Source organism: Pseudorca crassidens, chromosome 2, assembly GCF_039906515.1.
Source record: "Pseudorca crassidens isolate mPseCra1 chromosome 2, mPseCra1.hap1, whole genome shotgun sequence".
NCBI classification, from domain to species: Eukaryota; Metazoa; Chordata; class Mammalia; order Artiodactyla; family Delphinidae; genus Pseudorca; species Pseudorca crassidens.
This window is the reverse complement of record NC_090297.1, coordinates 108,888,639-108,912,009: the sequence shown is the minus strand read 5'-3', so window position 1 is coordinate 108,912,009 and position 23,371 is coordinate 108,888,639. Positions and strand designations below refer to the sequence as shown.

General features: G+C 38.1%; 1 protein-coding gene across 4 annotated transcripts in view; it reads right to left on the bottom strand.

Moving 5' to 3' along the window:
- SNX27 (sorting nexin 27) overlaps positions 1–23,371 on the bottom strand; it is an 86,112-nt gene that overhangs the window by 51,285 nt on the left and 11,456 nt on the right. For 3 of the 4 annotated variants that reach the window (XM_067727777.1, XM_067727778.1, XM_067727780.1), the window contains exon 2: positions 10,698–10,929. The exons of the other annotated variant lie outside the window; for it this stretch is intronic. In XM_067727777.1, coding sequence (XP_067583878.1) covers positions 10,698–10,929 — 232 coding nt within the window. The remainder of the gene's footprint in view (positions 1–10,697; positions 10,930–23,371) is intronic. 4 annotated transcript variants of the gene reach the window in all.

Here is a 23,371-nt window from a genome sequence, read left to right as displayed (position 1 = left end):
ATGAACCAGTCTGCAGGGCAGAAATTGAGACACAGATGTAGAGAACAAACGTATGGACACCAAGGGGGGAAAGCGGCGGGGGTGGGGGGTGGGGGGTGGGGATGGTGGTGTGATGAATTGGGCGATTGGGATTGAAATGTATACAATGATGTGTATAAAATTGATGACTAATAAAAATCTGCCGTATAAAAAAATAAAAATTCAAAAATTTTAAAAGAAAAAGGAATATGAAAAAGAGTATATATAGATATATGTATGTATAACTGTGTCACTTTGCTGTACAGCAGAAACTGGCACACCATTGTAAATCAACTACACTTCAATAATTTTTTTTTTTTTTTTTTTTTTTTTTTGCAGTACGCGAGCCTCTCACTGTTGTGGCCTCTCCTGTTGCGGAGCACAGGCTCTGGACGTGCAGGCTCAGCTGTCATGGCTCACAGGCCCAGCCGCTCCGCAGCATGTGGGATCTTCCCGGACCGGGGCACGAACCCGTGTCCCCTGCATCAGCAGGCGGACTCTCAACCACTGCGCCACCAGGGAAGCCCCAATAAAAATTTTAAAATAAATAAAAATCTCCTAAGGGAAAAGGAAACTAGACCCTTTTAAACCCAGCTCTTACCACAGGTTTAGTTTGGGTCAAGTTATGTCCCTGACATAACTGCCCATTTTAAAAAGGTGTCAGAACACAACTTACAAACTCCGAAAAAAAATAAAATAAAATAAGGGTGAAATAAAGCCTTTTTCAGATCAACAAAAGCTGAGAGAATTCATTGCCAGCAGATCTACACTACAAGAATATTAATGGAAATTCTTCAGGCAGAATCAATATGATACCAGATGGAAACTGCAGTTACACAAAGGAATGAAGTACACCAGGAATGGTAAATATGTGCTTGAATATAAAGAAACTCTTCTCATTTTCAATCTCTTTAATTATTTTTTTAATATTTATTTACTTAGGCTGTGCCAGGTCTTAGCTGCGGCACACGGGATCTTCGTTGTGGCGTGTTTAGTTGCCACATGCGGGATCTTTAGCTGCAGTATGCAGGCTTCTTAGTTACAGCATGCAGACTCTTAGTTGCCACACGTGGACTCTTAGTTGCAGCACGTGGACTCTTAGTTGCAGCACGTGGACTCTTAGTTGCAGCGTGCGGACTCTTAGTTGCAGCATGCAGACTCCTTGTTGTGGCATGCATGTGGGATCTAGTTCCCAGACCAGGGATCGAACCCAGGCCCCCTGCACTGGGAGTGCAGATTCTTACCCAGTGGACCACCAGGGAAGTCCCCTCTTTAATTATTTAAAGCAAAGTCAACAACAAAATATCATGGACTTTATAGTACATATAGAAGTAAAATGTATAACAACAGCACAAAGGATAGAAGGTGGAAATGAAATGTACTGCTATAAAATTCTTATACTAAATGATAAGTAATATTGTATTATTTGAAGATAATACTTAAAAAGATGTATCCTGTAAATGTAGAACAACCACTAACAAAATAAAACAACAATTATATGGAGATAATATGGGATCATTAAAAATACTCTATTAATCGAAAAGAAGGCAAGAAAGGAGGAAAAAGGAATAAAGAACACATGAGATATAGATAATAAAGAATATGGTAGATTTAAACCTAACTATATCAATAATTATACTGGGACTTCCCTGGTGGCACAGTGGTTAAGAATCTGCCTACCAACGCAGGGGACACAGCTTCGAGCCCTGGTCCGGGAAGATCCCACATGCCGCGGAGCAACTAAGCCCATGCGCCACAACTATTGAGCCTGCACTCTAGAGCCCGCGAGCCACAACTACTGAACCCATGTGCCACAACTACTGAGCCTGCACTCTAGAGTCTGCGAGCCACAACTACTGAAGCCTGCGCGCCTAGAGCCTGTGCTCCGCAACAAGAGAAGCCACCACAATGAGAAGCCCGCGCACCACAACGAAGAGTAGCCCCTGCTCACCACAACTAGAGAAAGCCTGTGCACAGCAAAGAAGACCCCATGCAGCCAAAAATAAATTGATTAATTTAAAAATAAATAAATAAAATAATTATACTAAGTATGCAGACTATACACTCCAAGTAAAAGACCAAGATTGCCAGATTGCACAAAAAAAGCAAGATACAACTATATGGTGTCTACAAGAAACCCATTTTAAGTATAATTATACAGATCGGTTAAAAGTAAAAGAATGGAAAAGATATCCAATGAAAACAATAACCAAAAGAAAGCTGAAGCGGCTATTAGTGGCTATATGTTAATATTAGAGACAGACTTCAGAACAAAGAACAATGCAAGAGATGTTTAAGGTGTCAATTCAATTTAAGACATAATGACTTCATTATACATGAAGAAAACATGGATAGAACTGAAGATTCTGCTTCAGGTAAACTCTCTATAGACCAACCCTCCCAGTGAACAACTACAAGCTCTGGAAAAAATACAAAAACCAATAACCTGAGGATTCTGAATGGTACACTAAAATTGTAAAGGGGAGTCAAAAGATGAAGCAATTGACAGAGTTGGGGAGTTTCCTGCTTTTAGGGAATTTTGCCCTGAGAGGGAGTATCAGTCACAAATTAGCATAACTTAAGCAACTAAAACTCCAAGAAAAACTGTGACATCTTTCTGGCCAGAGGAAAGAGAGAAAGGTTCTGGGCAATCATGGATGCCACCAAAATGAGTAGAGAATCCCAAAAGAGACAGAACCAGAAAAGGGGATGCCTTAATTCTGTGAACGAACATCACATACATCTCAGGCTGATCCCTCCCTAAATGATATATACACAAGACAGACTCAAAAGTAGCACAGCAAAAGCTGAAAGAATTGAAATGAGACTTGAAGTGCAACTCACAGAAGCTGACACAGCTTACAGTTAACTGCCAAGTAAAACAAATACATCAATATTCCTCAGAGGAATATCACAGAATCCAGAGTCTACACAATGTAACATTCACAATACCCAGGATACAATCCAAAATTACTCACTGTACAAAGAACCAAGAAGATATGACCCATTCCCAATGAAAAAGACACTAAAAAGAGAACAACATCAAAATGACATAAATATTAAAATGTTCAGACATACACTCAATGGAACAGAACAGTATACAGAAATAAAACCACACATATATGTTCAACTGATCTTCAACAATACTGTCAAGGTATTTCAGTGCGGAAAGAATATTCTTTTCAACACAAGTTGCTAAAACTGGATACCCATATGGGGGAAAAAATAACCTTGACCCTTAAATCATACAATATACAACAATCAACTCAAAATGGATCACAGACCTAAACATAAGAATAAAACTATGATGCGGCCACTTTGGAAAACAGTTTGGCATTTCCTCAAAAGGTTAAACATAAGAGTTACCATATGACCCAGCAATTCTACTCCTAAGTATTTCTTTCCAAGAGAAATGAAAACAGGTATCCACACAAAAACTCATACACACATGCTCATACCAGCAATATACACAAGAGGCAAAGAATATAAAGAACCCCAAATGTCCATCAATAGAAGAAGAGATAAATTAAATGTGCTATATTCATACAATGGAGTGTCACTTGGCTGATACATGCTACAACATGGATAAACCTTGAAAATACATATGGCTTCACTTATATGAAACATCCAGAATAGGCAAATCTATAGAGATGGAAAGTAGATTAGTGGTTGCCTAGGACTAGAGGGGATAGGAGGTTTGGAGAATGATGGCTAAAGGGTATAGAGTTTCTTTTTTTTTTTAAAAAAAATTTATTTATTTATTTATTTATGGCTATGTTGGGTCTTCGTTTCTGTGAGAGGGCTTTCTCCAGTTGCGGTGAGCGGGGGCCACTCTTCATGGCGGTGCGCGGGACTCTCACTGTCGCGGCCTCGTTGCGGAGCACAGGCTCCAGACGCACAGGCTCAGTAGCTGTGGCTCACGGACCTAGTTGCTCCACGGCATGTGGGATTCTCCAAGACCAGGGCTCGAACCTGTGTCCCCTGCATTGGCAGGCAGATTCTCAACCACTGCGCCACCAGGGAAGCCCCTAGAGTTTCTTTTTGAGATGATGAAAATGTTCTAAAATTGTGGTGATAGTTGCACAATTCTGTGAGCATATTAAGAATCACTGAATTGTACACTTTAAATGGGTGAATTTATGGTATGTGAATCGTACTTCGAAATAAAGTTATTACAAAATCAGAAAGCTAAAACTATAAAACTTTTAGAAGAAAACATAAAAATTTGTGTTCTTGAGGTAGGCAGATTTCTTAGAACACAAAAAGCATTATTCATAAAAGAAAGAAATTGACAAACTACACTTCATCAGAGTTTAAAACTTGTTTTTTTGAAAGACACTGTTAAAAATAAAATAAAAAGGCAAGCCTCAGACTGGGAGAAATATTTTACAAAGCATTTATCTGATAAAAGACTTATATACAGTATACATAAATAACACTTAAAACAAAATAAGACAAACAGCCCTTTTTTTTTTTTGGTACACGGGCCTCTCACTGTTGTGGCCTCTCCCATTGCGGAGCACAGGATCCAGACATGCAGGCTCAGCGGCCATGGCTCACAGGCCCAGCCGCTCCGCGGCATGTGGGATCTTCCCGGACCGGGGCACGAACCCGTGTCCCCTGCATCGGCAGGTGGACTCTCAACCACTGCACCACCAGGGAAGCCCCAGCCCAATTTTTTAAATGGGCAAGAGCAGAACAGATACTTTAACAATGAAGATATAAGAAAAGCCATTAAGCACATGAAAATACACTCATCATGAGTCATTAGGCAAATGCAAAATTAAAATCAGAATGAAACACCACTATACTCACTAGAATGGCTAGAATTTAAAAAACTGAAAATACCAAGTATTCAAGAGGTTACGGAGCAACTGGAACGCTCCACTACAGATGAGAATACAAAAACAGTACAGCCTCTTTGGAAAACAGTTTGACATTTTCTCATTTGACCCTGCAATTCCACTTCTAGCTGTGTATGTACTCAAGAGAAATGAAAACATAAATCTACATAAAGACCTGTACATTAATGTTATTTCATGGCAGCGTCATTAATAATAGCCCCAAACTGGAAACAACACAAATGGGCAACAACAAGCAAACAGATAAATAAACTGTAGTAAATCCATCCAATGGAATACTATCAGTAATTAAAAAGAAATAAACTATTGATATATGCAACAACACGTATCAATCTTTTTTTTTTTTTCAGTACGCGGGCCTCTCACTCTTGTGGCCTCTCCCGTTGCAGAGCACAGGCTCCGGACGTGCAGGCTCAGCGGCCATGGCGCACGGGCCCAGCCACTCTGCAGCATGTGGGATCTTCCCAGACCGGGGCACGAACCTGTGTCCCCTGCATCGGCAGGCGGACTCTCAACCACTGCGCCACCAGGGAAGCCCTCATGTATCAATCTTAAAGGACTATACTAAGTGAACAAAGCTAGACATGAAAGACTACATATTGTATGCTTCCATTTATTTGACATTCTAAAAAAGGCAGAATACAGTAACAGAAAGGTGATCAGTGGTTGACAGAGGCAGTGGAAGGGAAAGAGGACTGACTACAAAGGGGCATGAGGGAACTTCCTGGGACAATGAAAATGTTCTATATCTTGATTGTGGTGATTATAAAACTATGTGCTTTAATTAAAACTCATGAAACTAGACATTTAACATGGGTGAATGTTAATGTTAGTAAATTATGCTCAATAAAGTTGATTTTTTAAAAAAGGACAATTAGTAGTTTCATTCCTTTTCTAAGTCTACAGAGGTTCTCGAGGTCTCAGGTAATTCCCCAAAGGTCTCAATATCCAATCTGCTCCATTTTTAGGGCCCAATCTTGATTTCTACTTCTTACATGTCTTATGATTAAAAGTATAGCACCTCTACAAAGGATCATGAGAGACTACTACGAGAAACTATACATCCATAAAATGGACAACCTAGAAGAAATGGACATATTCTTAGAATGGTACAATCTCCCAAGACTGAAGCAGGAAGAAATAGAAAATATAAAGAGACCAATTACCAGTACTGAAATTGAATCAGTAATTTAAAAACTCCCAACAAACAAAAGTCCAAGACCAGATGGCTTCACAGGTGAATTCTACTAACATCTACAGAAGAGTTAACACCTATCCTTCTGAAACTATTCTAAAAAATTGCAGAGGAACGAACACTTACTAACTCATTCTATGAGGCCACCATCACCCTGATACCAAAACCAAACAAAGATATCACAAAAAAGGAAAATTACAGGCCAGTATCACTGATGAACACAAAAATCCTCAACAAAATACTAGCAAACTGGGACTTTCCTGGTGGCAAAGTGGTTAAGGAACTCCCTGCCAACGCAGAGGACACGGGTTCGAGCCCTGGTGCGGGAAGATCCACATGCCTCAAAGCAACTAAGCCTGTGCACCACACCTACTGAGCCTGTGCTCTAGAGCCCGCGAGCCACAACTACTGAGCCCGCATGCCACAACTACTGAAGCCCACACGCCCACAGCCCATGCTCCGCAACAAGAGAAGCCACTGCAATGAGAAGTCCGCACACCGCAATGAAGAGTAGCCCCCGCTCGCCACAACTAGAGAAAAGCCCTTGCGCAGCAACGAAGATCCAATGCAGCCAAAAATAAATAATAAATTAATTTTTAAAAAATACTAGCAAACCGACTCCAACAATACATTAAAAGGGTCATACACCATGACCAAGTGGGACTTATTCCAGGGATCCAAGTATTCTTCAACATCTGCAAATCAATGTGATACACCACACTAACAAACTGAAGAATAAAACCATATGATCATCTCAATAGATGCAGAAAAAGCTTTTGATAAAATTCAACATCCATTTATGATAAAATCTCTTCAGAAAGTAGACACAGAGGAAACATACTTCAACATAATAAAGGCCATATAGGGACTTCCCTGGTGGCGCAGTGGTTAAGAATCTGCCTGCCAATGCAGGAGACACGGGTTCTATCCGTGGTCCAGGAAGATCCCACATGCCGTGGAGCAACTAAGCCCATGCACCACAACTACTGAGCCTGCACTCTACAGCCCTCGAGCCACGACTACTGAGCCCGCGTGTCACAACTACTGAAGCCCATGGTCCCGTGCTCGGCAACAAGAAAGAAGAGAAGCCACCACGATGAGAAGCGCACACACCGCAATGAACAGTAGCCCCCACTCACCGCAACTAGAGAAAAGCCTGCGCGTAGCAACGAAGCCCCAATGTAGCCCAAAATAAATAAATTAAATAAATAAATTTTAAAATAAAATAAATAAAGGTCATATATGACAAACCCACAGCTAACATCATACTCAATGATGAAAAGCTGAAAGCATTTCCTCTAAGATCAGGAACAAGACAAGGATGCCCACTCTCATCACTTTTATTCAACACAGTTTTGGAAGCCCTAGCCACAGCAATCAGAGACAAAAAGAAATAAAAGGAATCCAAATTGGAAAAGAAGAAACAGAACTGTCACTGTTTGCAATTGACATGATGCTACACATAGAAAATCCTAAAGATGCTACCAGAAAACTACTAGAGCTCATCAATGAATTCAGTAAAGTTGCTGGATACAAAATTAATATACAGAAATCTGTTGCATTTCTATACACTAAAAATGAAATATCAGAAAGAGAAATTAAGGAAACAATCCCATTTACCATCATATCAAAAAGAATAAAATACTTAGGAATAAACCTAGCTAAGGAGGCAAAAGATTTGTATTACAAAAACTATAAGACACTGATAACAGAAACTGAAGATGACACAAACAGATGGAAAAATATACCATGTTCTTGGATTGGAATAATCAATATTGTTAAAATTACCATGACTACCCAAGGCAATATACAGATTCAACACAATCCCTATCAAATTACCAGTGGCATTTTTCACAAAACTAGAACAAAAAAATTTTTTATTTGTATGGAAACACAAAACACCTTAAATAGCCAAAACAATCTTGAGAAAGAAGAATGGAGCTAGAGGAATCATGCTCCCTGGCTTCAGACTGTACTACAAAGCTACAGTAATCAAAACAGTGTAGTATTGGCACAAAAACAGACATATAGATCAATGGAACAGGATAGAAAGCGCAGGAAAAAACCCACACACTTATGATCAATTAATCTATGACAAATGAGGCAAAAATATACAATGGAGAAAAGGCAGTCTCTTCAATACGTGGTGCTGGGGAAACTGGATAGCTACGTGTAAAAGAATGAATTAGAACATTCTCTAACACCAGATACAAAAATAAACTCAAAATGGATTAAAGACCTAAATGTAAGACCAGATACTATAAAACTCCTAGAGGAAAACATAGGCAGAACACTCTTTGACAAAACAAAATCACAGCAATATTTTTTTGGATGCATCTTCTAGAGTAATGGAAGTAAAAACAAAAATAAACAAATGGGACCTAATTAAACTTAAAAGCTTTTGCACAGCAAAGGAAATCACAAACAAAATGAAAAGACAACCTACGGACTGGGAGAAAATATTTGCAAATGATGCTACCGATGAGGGATTAACTTCCAAAATATACAAACAGTTCATACAGCTTAATATCAAAAAAAACCCAAACAACCCAATCAAAAAATGGGCAGAAGACTTAAAAAGACATTTCTCCAAAGAAGACACAGAGGCACATGAAAAGATGCTCAACATTGCTAATTATGAGAGAAATGCAAATCAAAACTATAATGAGGTATGACCTCACACCAGTCAAAAAGGCCACCATTAAAAAAAATCTACAAATAATAAACGCTGGAGAGGGTGTGGAGAAAAAGGAACCTTCCTACACTGTTGGTGGGAATGTAAACTGGTGCCACCGCTATGAAAAACAGTATGGAGGTTCCTTAAAAAATTAAAAATAGAGTTATCATATGACACAGCAATCCACTCGTGGGCATATATCGGGAGAAAAACTCTAATTTGAAAGGATACATGCACACCAATGTTCATAGAAGCACTATGTACAACAGCCAAGACATGGAAGCAACCTAAGTGTCCATTGACAGATGAATGGATAAAGAAGATGTGCTACATATACAGAATGGAATATTACTCAGCCATAAAAAAGAATGAAATAATGCCATTTGCAGCAACGTGGATGGACCTATAGATTATCATACTAAGTGAAGTAAGTCAGAAAAAGACAAATATTATATGATACCACTTATATGCAGAATCTAAAAAAAATGATACAAATGAATTTATTTACAAAACAGAAATAGACTCACAGACACAGAAAACAGACTTATGGTTAACAAAGGGGATAGTGGGGCACGAGGTTGGGGTGGGGGAGATAAATCAGGAGTTTGGGATTAACATATATACACTACTATATATAGAATAGATAAATAACAAGGACCTACTTGGGAAACACAGGGAACTATCCTGTAATAACCTATAATGGAAAAGAATCTGAAAAAGAATAGATATATATGTGTATGTATAACTGAATCACTTTGCTGTACACCTGAAACTAACACAACATTGTAAATTAACTATACTTCAATTTAAAAAATGGTTAAAAAAAAGTATAGCACCTCTGAAACACAAAACTCTAAATTTTGTGTGTATAGTTCGGAGAATACATAGACCAGACTGACATAAAACCTACACGCTATCATCTCCAGCTAAATTACAGATGCAGTCAAACATTATTTGATCCTTCTGGAACTTTTCAGGCTTCCTTGCTTGCTTTTCTCATGTCCCCATTAAAAAGAATTTACCATAAATATCTAGTAGCTCATTCCTATACAGGGGACAAATCTCAGTTTCAGAGACTGCAACATTAAACAGCAGATCAGCTTTAAACACATGTCGTCTGTTTGCCAATACCTACAGAATGCACTGCATTTTCCACAAAGATTAATGAATTTCTCATTATACCATCACTCCCAAAATAATCAAAGGCAAATAAAGAATACTGCAACCAAGGGAAAAATTAAGCAGATTGGGCTATCAGTTGTAATTAGGTTTTAAAGAACAAACAAAGGCATTTGGGAAAGGGGCTGGCACACATCATCCAGAATTCAAGATGGGCTTTCCTGCATATCTACAACAGCAAGAAACTGGAAATGTATAAAATAGCCCATGTGAATTGCATGCAGAATATAATGAGGACCTTGGAGAAAACCAGAATTAATCATTCACACAGATATCTCCAAAGAAAATGAAAAAGAACAAGATATGAAGTGGGGTATAGGGCACTTGTAGGTTCTGACATGGACAAACTCTGTATTACCCAAATGTTTTGGAAGACACACCACACTTTAAAATTAATCTTGCTCTATAACTCTACAGAGTCAACAGTGAGAGACTGCTATTAGCAAAGAGATATGACAACCAATAAAAGAACAAACAAAATAAACTCACACATGATTGCAAAAGGCCCAAATCCAAACTTAAAACTGTCTAGAATAAAATGGAGTTATACTTAAGCAGAAATATGCCTCTTCTTCCATTACTGTAGTTCACTCCCTGCAATAAATCAGGGCCAGTGTCTTTTATTTATGTGTAAACCCATATTCCTGGTAGGCAAACTGACCTAGGTGGCAGTCATTTATCCTAGTGCTCTAATATATATCATAAATGATAAGATTGGGAGAAACAAAAGCTAGGTGTTTGAGGATGGAGTTGGGCTGACACTCACCACAAACTTCTCACCATTCTGCTCCACATGTTTGTATGTGGGGACCGATATGGGCACTGCTTGCTTTTCTGTGTAATCATAAAATGACTGTCCCAACGAGTCGTCACTGGGATCTAGGTTATCTGCCTCATGAGGAGGTACAGATAACACTGTCAAGATCAATTCCTTCTCGCCTGCTCGGATCAGGTCCACCACCTGCTTGTGTGTCGCCCCCTCAACATTCACGCCGTTCCTAAGGGGAAAAAGGGAAAAAGACAATCCCATAAACCAGAAGGGTCCAAACACCTTATAGCTCCACCCTCCTGCCCCCACTCCAGTGTCATGAAGTATGAACCACAAAATAAAAAGATCAGTTTGGTTCCAGAAAAGCTGTTTATGTTTTTACAAATCATAATGTGAAAAAGTGTGTGTGAACTTATGGCAGGGGGAAAAATGGCAACAGGTGAAAGGACCTACCCTTCCTCTATGCTAAAACCTCGCACACAGCCTCAGGAAAACACAAGGGAAGGAGGGTGAAGCTGATGAGGGAACAAAGCTTTTAAAGCCAATTCCCTCATCCTAACTAAGCACGTATACAATACAATAAAGTGGCTTTTAACAATCCTGCCATTTGAACTGTTCTTTGTCCTTTTTAAATTTCTTAGAATTCGGAATTCTGTCAAAAGAAATTTTTCACAAAATATGCTCCCTTAATTTGTAAAGACCCAAAAAGTATGACTTAAGATAGTTCTTTTACATTTGTATCTGATTTCTCCCCATATCTTAAAATCGGTCAACTTAATTTTCCTTTATACCAAGTTTCATCACCTTGGGAATTAAATGATATATATCTTCATACACACTAGTTTCCTCTATCACTCAGTTTTTAAAAAGGCAAGGAGATAAACTCTCTAAAATTTTATTATCTGACCCAACTTCCTTTGTTCTCCCAATCACTTCAATTAGTATCTACTTTTTTTTCTGTTCTGTGCTATCTCACTTAAAGCCCTGTGTAATCAGTTCAAACTAAAAAATGTCTCGCTAAGTTTACATAGTACATCAACCTACACATTCTCCTTCCTGTTCCACTGTGTATAAAAAGGCTGAAACTAGGAAAAGTACAAGGTTTGGAAGAACAATAATTTTGTCAAGAAAGATGCTGAGTCTCACAAAACTCACTCAGCAAACTGAACTACCCTTCCAGAATGCTGACCCCACCCCTTATCTCAGCAAAAACCACTAGGCAGCTAGCTGACCTGGAGGTTCCCCCCATGGCTATCCCAAGAGGGTTAGGAAATACACACCTGGCCTTTAGTCAATTTCATAAAAGCTTATCTACCCTTTAAACTCTTTTTCACTCTTGTTCCAAACCATTAGGGTTTTTCCTTCCTGCAAATGATGCTAGGTTTAGTAACAAGCCTTCCACAAACTTTTCAATCACTGGAATTGTCTGTCAGAGTATGGTATCTGAAACATCCATTTATATAAACAGGCAGGAGATCATCCAGCTAAGCCTCCTTCCTTATTCTAGGTTTAACAATCTAGCCAGTAAATTCAGTGCTCTTGACATTTCACAACCTAAAATCTAACTTAAATACACACACACACACACACACACACACACTACAGCAATTTTACAACTGGCTAGCTATAGAAGAAAATAAAGAGCTCCCTCCACTGATAGAAATTTGAGCTTTTAAAATTCAGATCAGGTCAGACCAGTGGCCAGAAAAAGTGGTCAGTTCTTTGATCATAGAGCAGGATGGTAAAATAGAAGAAAATGGGCTTTGGAGCTAGATCTAAATGGGTTCAAATCCTGGCCCTGCCAGAACTGGTCTTAAGTCATTTAACCTTTCTTAGCATTGCTTTCCACGTCTATAAAAGAGAGACAATAATAAGTCCCTAACAGAGTCGTTGTGAAGATTAATGTAATAAAACATGTAACTTGCCAAGATCAATGCCTGAACACTCATACCAGAAAGTATATTAAGGAAAGAAGTACTATGTATCTATGGGTTATGAAGAGATTTTGGTTAAAGAATAAATGTAAACCTAAAGTTGGGGATTGGTAAAGCATTTCATCTGAATCTTTGACCTAATTACTAGTTCTGGGAAAATATTTTGATGGTAGAAGAAATAAAATGGAAAAGGCAAAAGTTAAAAATCAACAGAGAGAATTTGATCTATCCCTAGGAATCTTAACTCACGAATATCCTTGTTAATTTTTTTTTTTTTTAACAAGGTGAGGAAAACTAATACTGTAGAGACTGAAGTAAATATCTTGGATACTAAAACATGATTTTTATGTTAGTATAATCAATTTTATGAGATCAGCATTTGTGAAAAAAGTTTAAGAACTGATGCTCAAATCTTATTTTTCAGCTCCCTAATTTTTCCTAATTTTAAAGGATTTTTAATCTGGACTACTCTGTCGATAGGCTTGGGGGCGGGCGGCGGTCAGTGAACCCCTACAGACTTTGTATGTAAAATTATATTTGTCTACATATATGCATTGTTTTCTGGGAAGAGGGCCCACAGCTTTCATCAGCTTCAAAAAAGGAGTATGTAATCTCCAGAAAGGTTAAAAACTATTGTTTTCAATGCATACCTCCACCCATTCAGTTTTCAAGTTAGAATACACTGTTCCTTGGGTCACTCACAGAAATAAGCCCTGAAAATTGGCAAACTTAAGTGACGCTTACTCCAAAAGCAGGCAGGGAGCAAGGAAGCTTGCTTAGGTTTCACTTCTTTAATAGTAAGACCAAGCTTCAAATTGGCTATCATCCCCAAAACCCTCTTAAAAAAACCCAAAATAACAACAAAAACAAAAAAAACAGGAAAGAACTACCAGTGTCATATTCTAAACACACTTGCTAATACTTATCTGGTTCAACTGTAGAAGGAATTCTATACATTCCACAATTTAATACAAGTTGGAAATTCCTTAATTCTTCAGAGAATGAAATAGGTCAGTAAAAACCCCAGGAGGCCTGATTTCAAAAAGGGCCCTCCCTCAAGAATTAAGAGCCCTTCATAGTCATAAAAATGTTTATATGATATCCCCTTTTCCACAAGAATGCTACTATACCAGACTCATATTAGGTGTGGCCCAATTTGGCCGATTCTGAAGACAAAAATGAATGTAAACTATAAATTCTGCAGAAAGGGAACTTTCAGCACTAAAGACTTCTGGTTCAAAGCATGGGTTTTGGAGTCAGAGAGACTTCCGTCTGAATACCAGTTGTGCCATTTAAGAGATGAGACATTTGGCAAATGATTCAATCTCATTAAGCCTCAATTTCTTAACTCATAGAATGGGGCTAATAAGATAACAGAGTTATTGTAAGACCCCAAATGAGATAAAGCTCTAGAATACAGTAATCACTCAATAAAAGGTAGTTATTCATGTGACAGCATTTCTATCAGCTGGGCAAGCAGGTTGGCAGTATTTTGGCCTCCTGATGATACAAACAAACCCTTTCTATGACCAATTTCCCTTGCTTTTCTTTTGTCTTTGTAACATAATCTAGATGGAATTCATTTGAAAATAAATGACTGAGCTCTCAACCAATGATAATAGGAAACACAAGACAGTCAACTTCAAAAGAGAACTACCGCATCAGAGAACCACTAAGTCCTATACCACACAAAAGTAACTACTGACCAGTAAGTTCTACCCATCAATGCTTTTTCTACAAAGAAAGGCTTAAACACACCATCAAATATTTTCAACAGATATGTGATTAAATACAGTAAAATGTTAATTATAGAATCTAGGTGGTAAACGGGTATTCTCGTGCAATTCCTTCAACTTTTCTGTATGTTTGAAATTTTTCAAAATAAAATGCGGAGAGGGTTTCCCTGGTGGCGCAGTGGTTAAGAATCCGCCTGCCAACGCAGGGGACAAGGGTTCAAGCCCTGGTCCGGGAAGTTCTCACATGCCCTGGAGCAATGAAGCCCATGCGCCACAACTACTGAGCCTGCACTCCAGAGCCCGCGAGCCACAACTACGGAAGCCCGCGTGCCTAGAGTCCATACTCCGCAACAAGAAAAGCCAACGCAATGAGAAGTGCACGCACCGCAACGAAGAGTAGCCCGCGCTCGCCACACCTAGAGAAAGCACGCACGCAGCAAGGAAGACCCAACACAGCCAAAAATAAATAAATAAAATTAATTAATTTTAAAAATAAATTAAGGGCTTCCCTGGTGGCGCAGTGGTTGAGAGTCCGCCTGCCGGTGCGGGGGACACGGGTTCGTGCCCCGGTCCGGGAGGATCCCGCGTGCCGCGGAGCGGCTGGGACCGTGAGCCATGGCCGCTGAGCCTGCGCGTCTGGAGCCTGTGCTCCGCAACGGGAGAGGCCACAACAGTGAGAGGCCCGCATAACGCAAAAATAAATAAATAAATAAATAAATTGAATGTTGAGGGAAAAAAGAAGGCAACCAAAAAATCCAACCATCCACAACTAAGACCAAAATTTAGTTTCCTTACGCATCTAGATGATACCCAATTACTTTGTGTCTTCAGCATTGTAAAGATACACTTGGTAATTTTAATAAAATGCCCCTCATTTTTTACATAAGACCAAAATTTGACCCCACTGGAGAGGCCTTTAGCTAGCTAACAGGAATGGCTTTAAGTAAGACTTTTATTCAACTAAAGTTAGCCAGCTGAGGAAACTGCAAAGCTAATATAAACACTCCCAAAAAAGCAGGGAAAAAAAGTTCTAAATAGTCAGGATTTGTATACTGTTTATGAAGGAACCTGAATATAATGAAACTAGGTATGGATGGAAGTATGACACAGCCGATCACTATAGGTGCCACAGGAAGGAGCCATTCTATGTGGTAAGCAGAATATTATTTTGACCCCCTGTGACACGCAGGAAAGTAATTAAAGTGTAGTTAGTCCCCCAGAGGCAGCCTGTAAAAAACAGACAATAAAGTCCTATAACTGCAAGCAGTAGGAGACACTTCTCAATTCTGTAGGTTAAAACACAACGGCTACATGTTCACAGAAAGGTTAAAATAAAAAAAGTTTTGCCAAGGATGTGGAAGAGATGGAATTCTCATGCATGCTGATGGGAGCATAAAGCAAAAACAATCTGGCAGTTTCTTATAATGTGAAACATAAACACATTTACTATATGACCTACCAATTCCACTCCTACGTATCTACCCAAGAGAAATGAAAACATGTCCATACAGACAATTATAGTTGAACGTTCACTGAAGCTTTATTCATCATAGTCCAAAACTGAAAACAGCCAAATGTCTATCAAGAGGTAAACAGATAAACTGTGGCACATTCATGCCACAGAGTATTACTCAGCAATAAAAAGGACCAAACTACTGATGCCCACAATATGGATGAATCTCAAAAATACACTGAGCAAAGAAGACAGAAAAGAGTCTGTTTGATTTGATTTCATTTATTTGAAGTTCCGAATAGACAAAACTATTCTATAGTGATAATTATCAGATCAGTGGTTGTCTGTCAGGGAGGGGGCAGGGGTAGGGGGTACAACAGACACAAGGAAGCTTTCTGAAGTAATGTATGTGCTCTATATCTTGATTGGGGTGGTAGTTAAACGGATCTATACTTTTCTCAGATTTAAAACTCTCAAAATGTGTGCATTTGACTGTATGTAAATTAAACCTCAATAAAGTTGATTTTAAAATAAAATTATATAATATCCTCATTTAGAAATGTAAAATAGTCCATCATCAGAGTGAAACAGCCCCTATTCTACTTTTAGATTACTCTGAATTTTTTTTTTGCTGTTATTGACAATGTTGTTATGAAGATCCCAATAGATGAATCTCTACACATATCTGCAGTACAAAATTGTTTAATGGATAAAACACACCCTTTTTCCTTCACCTCCCATATCTTTGTGGAAAATAAGCTAAGCCTTCAATACTTTCACGTCTTACAAGCCTATTTCAACAAAATAATGAAGAGAAAATTAAGCCAGAGCTAGTTTTACCCCTACTACTGCTTTGGCCTTTTGTCTTAACCTCCTAAAAACAACAGGACACGTATTTCAAGCCTAGTGTAGTTAAGAATGTCAGCAACAGATGATTATAAAATTAAGCCAGAGAGCAACAGCATCTCTGTCTAGTTTATTAAAGCCATAATGTGAGAAACATCAAACTCACTCAACACTTGATTAATACTATTGTATTACATTATAAATATAATTGATCTTTTTTAGGAGTCCTAGAATCCCCTTTTTAGATTTTTAAGCATTCAAGGCTGTAAAGCATTTTCTTCTCACAGAGTATTTGAAAAAGAATTTGTCCAGCCAAATAGCTAACATTAGAAAAACTTCTAATAACATTGAAGTACATCAAGCAAATGAACTTACAACTCAAAAAATATTTAAGAAGACTATATGCAAACATGGAAAAGTCCTTATAATATGTAAAATGCAAAAAACAAAGACTATAAATATTGTTTGAGGTTTTTTGCATTTAAAATATAAAAATATCGTCCATTGTGATCTTATGAGCACATAAGATATTTCTGCCCCCAAATAGACACAGTATGTAAACTATGAAAATAGCTAAGTTAGGGTAACTATGGGTAATTTTAAAAATTTAACATAGCTTTTCTATCTTTTCAATTACACAAAGCTTTTTAAACAAACTCCCTATCTTCTCTGCAATATATTTTCTTGGAAATTGGGTGAAAATCTTACAAGTTGGAGAAAAACAGTCCCCTAACTCATCAAAAGAACAACCCTTCCTTTGACTTTTCTCTGGTTCATTGCCCAGTTGTTGAGTACATCTATACTAGACACTAGACTTTAAAAACAAGGAACTACTCTACTGAAATGTAAAGACATGTCCTTTTAAATTTTGCAGTTAAATCATCTGGCTGGCTTAGGTTGACTCCTTTTCATCCACCTCTGCCTCTTTGATATCTAACTTAGGCAAACAATCAAATCACATAACTGACTAATTGTATTAGCAATCATGCTGTACTTTGCCCTTACACTCTGGAGATAAGGGATTCAGACATGCATAAGCAATAAAAATAGCCAAAGGAAGTCAAGCTTGATCGTGTCTGTACCAAAGTACAATGCCAGACCACTAAATACCAAGAACTTTTTGGAATTTTGTTTCAGAAATAATAACATTTTAGAACACCTAATTTACTGACAGGACAAGAGAAGTACAACTAGAGAAAGTAAATGGTCAAAGGTTTCTAAAACGCTTGCAGTTTTTCTAATAAACAATCTGGTTAACAATTTTAAAAGCACAAAACTATTATCTCAATTACTCTTAATGTTAACTTATGTGGAAAATGAGACGATGACTACATAAACAGGTAGAAAATGGAAAGCCATTTCACTGGTAATATGCATCTAAAGTCATAAAAATGTTCATGTTCTTTCAACCCAAAATGGCCTTACTGAGAATTTATCCTAAGGAAATCATCATAATATGAGCTCCATGAGGGCAAGAACTTTACAGTGGCATTTGGACCATTCTCAAGTATTTGTTGAAAGAAATGAAATAATCCTGAACACAGAAAAAGCAAGGTACAAGTATGTTCATTATTTAGGTTGTTTCCAAATTTCTGTTCTTATAAAAAGTCAGCAATAGGGGGAAATGAATGATAAAGAAAATTATAGCAAAACAATTTAACTATAAAGCAACCATTTAAAATTGTAAATATGAAGAACAAAATAATCTGTAAATATGTTTGGGCCACTGTTATGTTAAGAAGTGGATTATAAAAATGCAACTTCTAAAAGATAACACAGGAGAAAATCTAGTGATGGGTATGACAATGAGATTTTAGACAACAAAAATGTGATCCATGAAAGACAAAATTGCTAAGATGAATTTTATAAAAATTAAAAACTTCTGCTCTGTGAAAGACACTGTTAAGAAAAACAAGTCGCAGACTGGGAAAATATATTTGGAAACCACATATTTGATAAAGGACTTGTATCCAAAATATAAAAGAACCTTAAAACTCAACAATAAGAAAACAAGCCAGTTAAAAATGGGCAGGGACTTCCCTGGTGGTCCAGTGGTTAAGACTCTGCACTCCCAATGCAGGGGGCCCGGGTTCTAACCCTGGTCGGGGAACTAAGATCCCACATACCACAACTAAGCCCGAGTTCTGCAACTACTGAGCCTGTGCACTCTAGAGCCCATGAGCCTCAACTAGAGAAGCCCATGGGCCACAAGACCCAGCACAGCCAAATTAAATAAATAAATAGATAAATTTTTTTAATGTATTAAAAAATGGGCAAAACATCTCAACAGACACCTCACTAAAGAAGAAATACAGATGGTAAATAAACATATAAAAGTTACTCGACATCACTCATCATTGGAGAACTGCAAATACCATTAAATACCTATTTGGTTAAAAGAAACACAATAATATCAAATGCTGGTGAAGATGTGGAGCAACAGCAATTCATTCAATGGTAGAACCACTTTGGAAGACAGTTTGACAGTTTCTTAAAAAGCTAAACATAGTCTTACCATAAGATCCAGCAATCACACTCCTAGGTATTTACCCAATTGAGCTGACAACTTATATTCACACAAAAACCTGCACACAGATGTTTAGAGCAGCTTTATTCATAATTGCCAAAAACTGGAAGCAACCAAGATGTCCTTTATAAGTGAATGGATAAACAAAAGTGGTACATCTAGACAATGGAATATCATTCAGCTATAAAAAGAAATGAGCTCTCAAGCCACAAAAAGACATGCGGGAGTCTTAAATGCATATTGCTAAGGGAAAGAAGCCAATCTGAAAAGGCTACATATTGTATGATTCCAATTAATTATATGACATTCCAGAAAAGGCAAAGATCAGTGTGCTGCCAGGGGCTTGGAGGGAGGAGAGGGATGAATAAGTGAAGCACAGGGGATTTTTAGGGCAGAGAAACTATTCCCTATGATACTGTAACACTGCATACATGAGAGGATGCACTTGTCAAAACCTACAGAACTTTACCACACAAAGAGTAAACCTTAATGTATGCAACTTTTTCTTAAATCATAGGTTCAGAGAATTCCAGGCTATAACAAGAGACTCTAACTGTATTTCAAATCTTTTTTTTTTTTTTTTTTTTTTTTTTTGCAGTACGCGGGCCTCTATTTCAAAAAACCTCATGGAAGCGGGTAGGAGGGAAAAGGTACAGACCTAAGTAACTGGAAATGAATGAATTCTGTAAGATTAAAGGCCAAAGGGACTGTACATAAGTACTGTATTCTAGTTAGTAAAGTTGTTTCCCGCAGGGGTACAGGTTAACAATTCTGGTATTACTACACATGTATACTGGAATTGAAAAATTAAGTAAATAAATGGTGGATGTAGGGAGCCAAGTTTCTCATTGTTGGAGTGGAAATGTACAAATCAGCAAGGGGAAGGGGATAAAACATCTATATGGTAATGAAGAAAAGCTATAGACATCAGTAAGAACTCATGTTTAACTTAATATAGATACAGATGGTTACATATAGAAATATTTATAGATATGTGTATATACAGGGGTTAATAAACACTCACATATTTCTTTGCTCTGACAGCTGAGAGGGCCTGAAAGTACACCCTCTTAGCAAGAACCATACCTAATGCCTAGATCTTGGTTTCTAATAACATTCTCCAGTAAAAAGAACCAGTGCCTCTTGGAGAAATGGCTGATTCTAGGACTGGGGCAGGAAACACACAAGATGAGCCTGGAGCACTGTGTAGTACCAGAAAGTAAGGAAGTGCTCAAAAACAAAACAAAACAAAAAAACACACATTGATGAGAGTATGGTAGAAGGGCACAGAAGCCAACTGAAAGAGCTACCAATGGCTGATTCTGGAACAACTGGAGCAACAAAATAAAGTGGCAGTCTCAGATTATACAACCCGAAGTATAAAATTATTATCCACGAGCCCATACTGATATAAATAAATGACAGAATAAATACACAGGGGAGAAGAGACATTCTTCTCCTATGGAGAATTCCAAATAAATTATACAGTTACTACATACTAAAGGAGAAAAGCATAACTTCCCACTCCTTAAGTGTGGGCTGCATATAGTGACTCCTATCCAAAGGGTACAGTATGAAGAGGGGGGAGAGGAGGAGGAGAATAACTTTAAAGTCGAGAAACCTGGCAAACTACTTTAGCCAGATGATCAAGGTCAATATCAACAGTCATAAGTCATGATGATAGTATGTACAGTTGATATGAACTGATGAAAATGATACTTTACCTCTGTGACTGTCCTCCCAAAATCACCAAAACTCCAATCTAATCATGAAAAAAAATCAGACAAATTCTAATAGTCAGGCATACAATACCTGACCAGTACTCCTCAAAAGTGTCAAGGTAGGGGCTTCCCTGGTGGCGCAGTGGTTGAGAGTCCGCCTGCCGATGCAGGGGACACGGGTTCGTGCCCCGGTCCGGGAGGATCCCACATGCCGCGGAGCGGCTGGCCCCGTGAGCCATGGCCGCTGAGCCTGCGCATCCAGAGCCTGTGCTCCGTGACGGGAGAGGCCACAGCAGTGAGAGGCCCGCGTACCACAAAAAAAAAAAAAAAAAAGTCAAGGTCATCAAAAACAAGGAAAGACTAAGAAAATGTCACAGCCAATATGCGCCTAAGGAGACATGACAACTAAATGTAATGTGGTATCTTGGATGGGATCCCGGAATAGAAAGACATTAGGTAAAAACTAATGAAATCAGAATAAACTATGGGCTTCAGCTGGTAATAATGTATCAACATTGGTTCATTTATTTTAACAAATGTTAAACATGTAACAAATAACCATATATAAGAGAAAAACTGTATGGTGGGAGTGGGGGATGTATATATGGAAACTCTACACTATCTGTTCAATTTTTCCATAAATCTAAAACTATTCTAGAAAATGGTCTATTAATTCTAAAAATTAGATCACAAATTATATGTAACAGTATGACTTCATAACAAATACATTAAAAAAGGACAGCCAAAATACAAAAAGTAGTTGTGTTAGGATGATAAGATAGGTGATTTTTTTTTCCTTAGTCTCCAAATTTTCTAACATTACTAATACATTACTTTTATAATTTAAAAAATGAATTTTATACCACTAAACACCTACTAGAATGACCAAAATCCAAAACACTGACAATACCAAATGCTGATGAGGATATGGCTTAACAGGAACTCTCATTCATTGCTGGTGGAAATGCAAAAGGGTATACTTTGGAAGACAGTTTGGTGGCTTCTTATAAAAATAACATACTCTTGGGCTTCCCTGGTGGCGCAGTGGTTGAGAGTCCGCCTGCCGATGCAGGGGACACGGGTTCGTGCCCTGGTCCAGGAGGATCCCACATGCCGCGGAGCGGCTAGGCCCGTGAGCCATGGCCGCTGAGCCTGCGCATCCAGAGCCTGTGCTCCGCAACAGGAGAGGCCACAACTGTGACAGGCCCGTGTACCGCAAAAAACAAACAAACAAACATACTCTTACCACCTGGATCCAGCAATTACGCTCTTTGGAGTCAAAAACTTTTGTCCACACAAAAACCTGTACACAGATGTTTATAAGCAGCTTTATTCATAATTACCAAAACTTGGAAGCAACCAAGATGTCCTTCAGTTGAGGAATGGATAAACTGTGGTAGATCCAGAAGACAATGGAATATTATTCATCACTAGAAAGAAATGAGCTATCAAGCCATAAAAAGACATGAAGGACACTTAAATGTATATTACTAGGTGAAAGAAGACAAGGCTACATACTATATGATTCCAACTGTATGATAATCTGGAAGAGGCAAAAATATGGAGACAGTAAAAAGATCAGTATTTGCCAGGGCTTAGGGGGAGAGAGGAATGAATTGGCAGAGCATAGAGGATTTTTAGGGCAGTGAAACTACTCTGTATACTACAATGGCAGATACTGTTATTACAAATTTGTCCAAACCCATAGAATATACATCACCAAGAGTGAACCCTAAAGTAAACTATGGACTCTAAGTGACAATGATGTGTCAATGTAGGCTCATCAATTCTAACAAATGTACCTCTCTGGTGGGGGAAGTTTATAATGGTGGAGGCTGTGCATTCTATGGAGAGCCCTAATTCACAAACCCTTACCGAAGCCTTTTTTAAGTATCAAAAGCAAAATTCAACATTTATACCAATATTTTAAAGCACCTACATCCAAAAATTTAATGCTGGGCAAAAGAGAGTACTAATAACGATAAAGTATGGCCCTGGCAGGGTTGAGAAACTGAGAGGTATGTCAATCAGCATCTAGTCTTCCCAAAGAGGGAAAAAAGAATAAATAACGTGTCAAATAAGCTGCTCACCATTACCTTTGGCTGGGTGTTCTATTCACAAAGAATGCTGCCTGAGGCAGGAAAAGTACAAATAAGCATCATCTGTCTTTCGACCATAATACCTCCAGCCACAAGTAACAAGGGTTTACTACTTGGGAAGGAGTAATAGATTCCTCAAAACTTCTAGTTCCAAGGCAATCAGGAAACAAATATAATCTACACAGGTAGACTTATTTCTAAATAAACGAATCTTGTCATTCAATAAAAAAAAGTATAATAAGGCTTAAGGTTTTAAGGTATTTTAAAAATCAATATAAAATTATAATCAAGCTATTCAGAAGTTCATTTGTTATCTGATAATTATCTGTAAAGCCAATGTAACAACTTGACACCA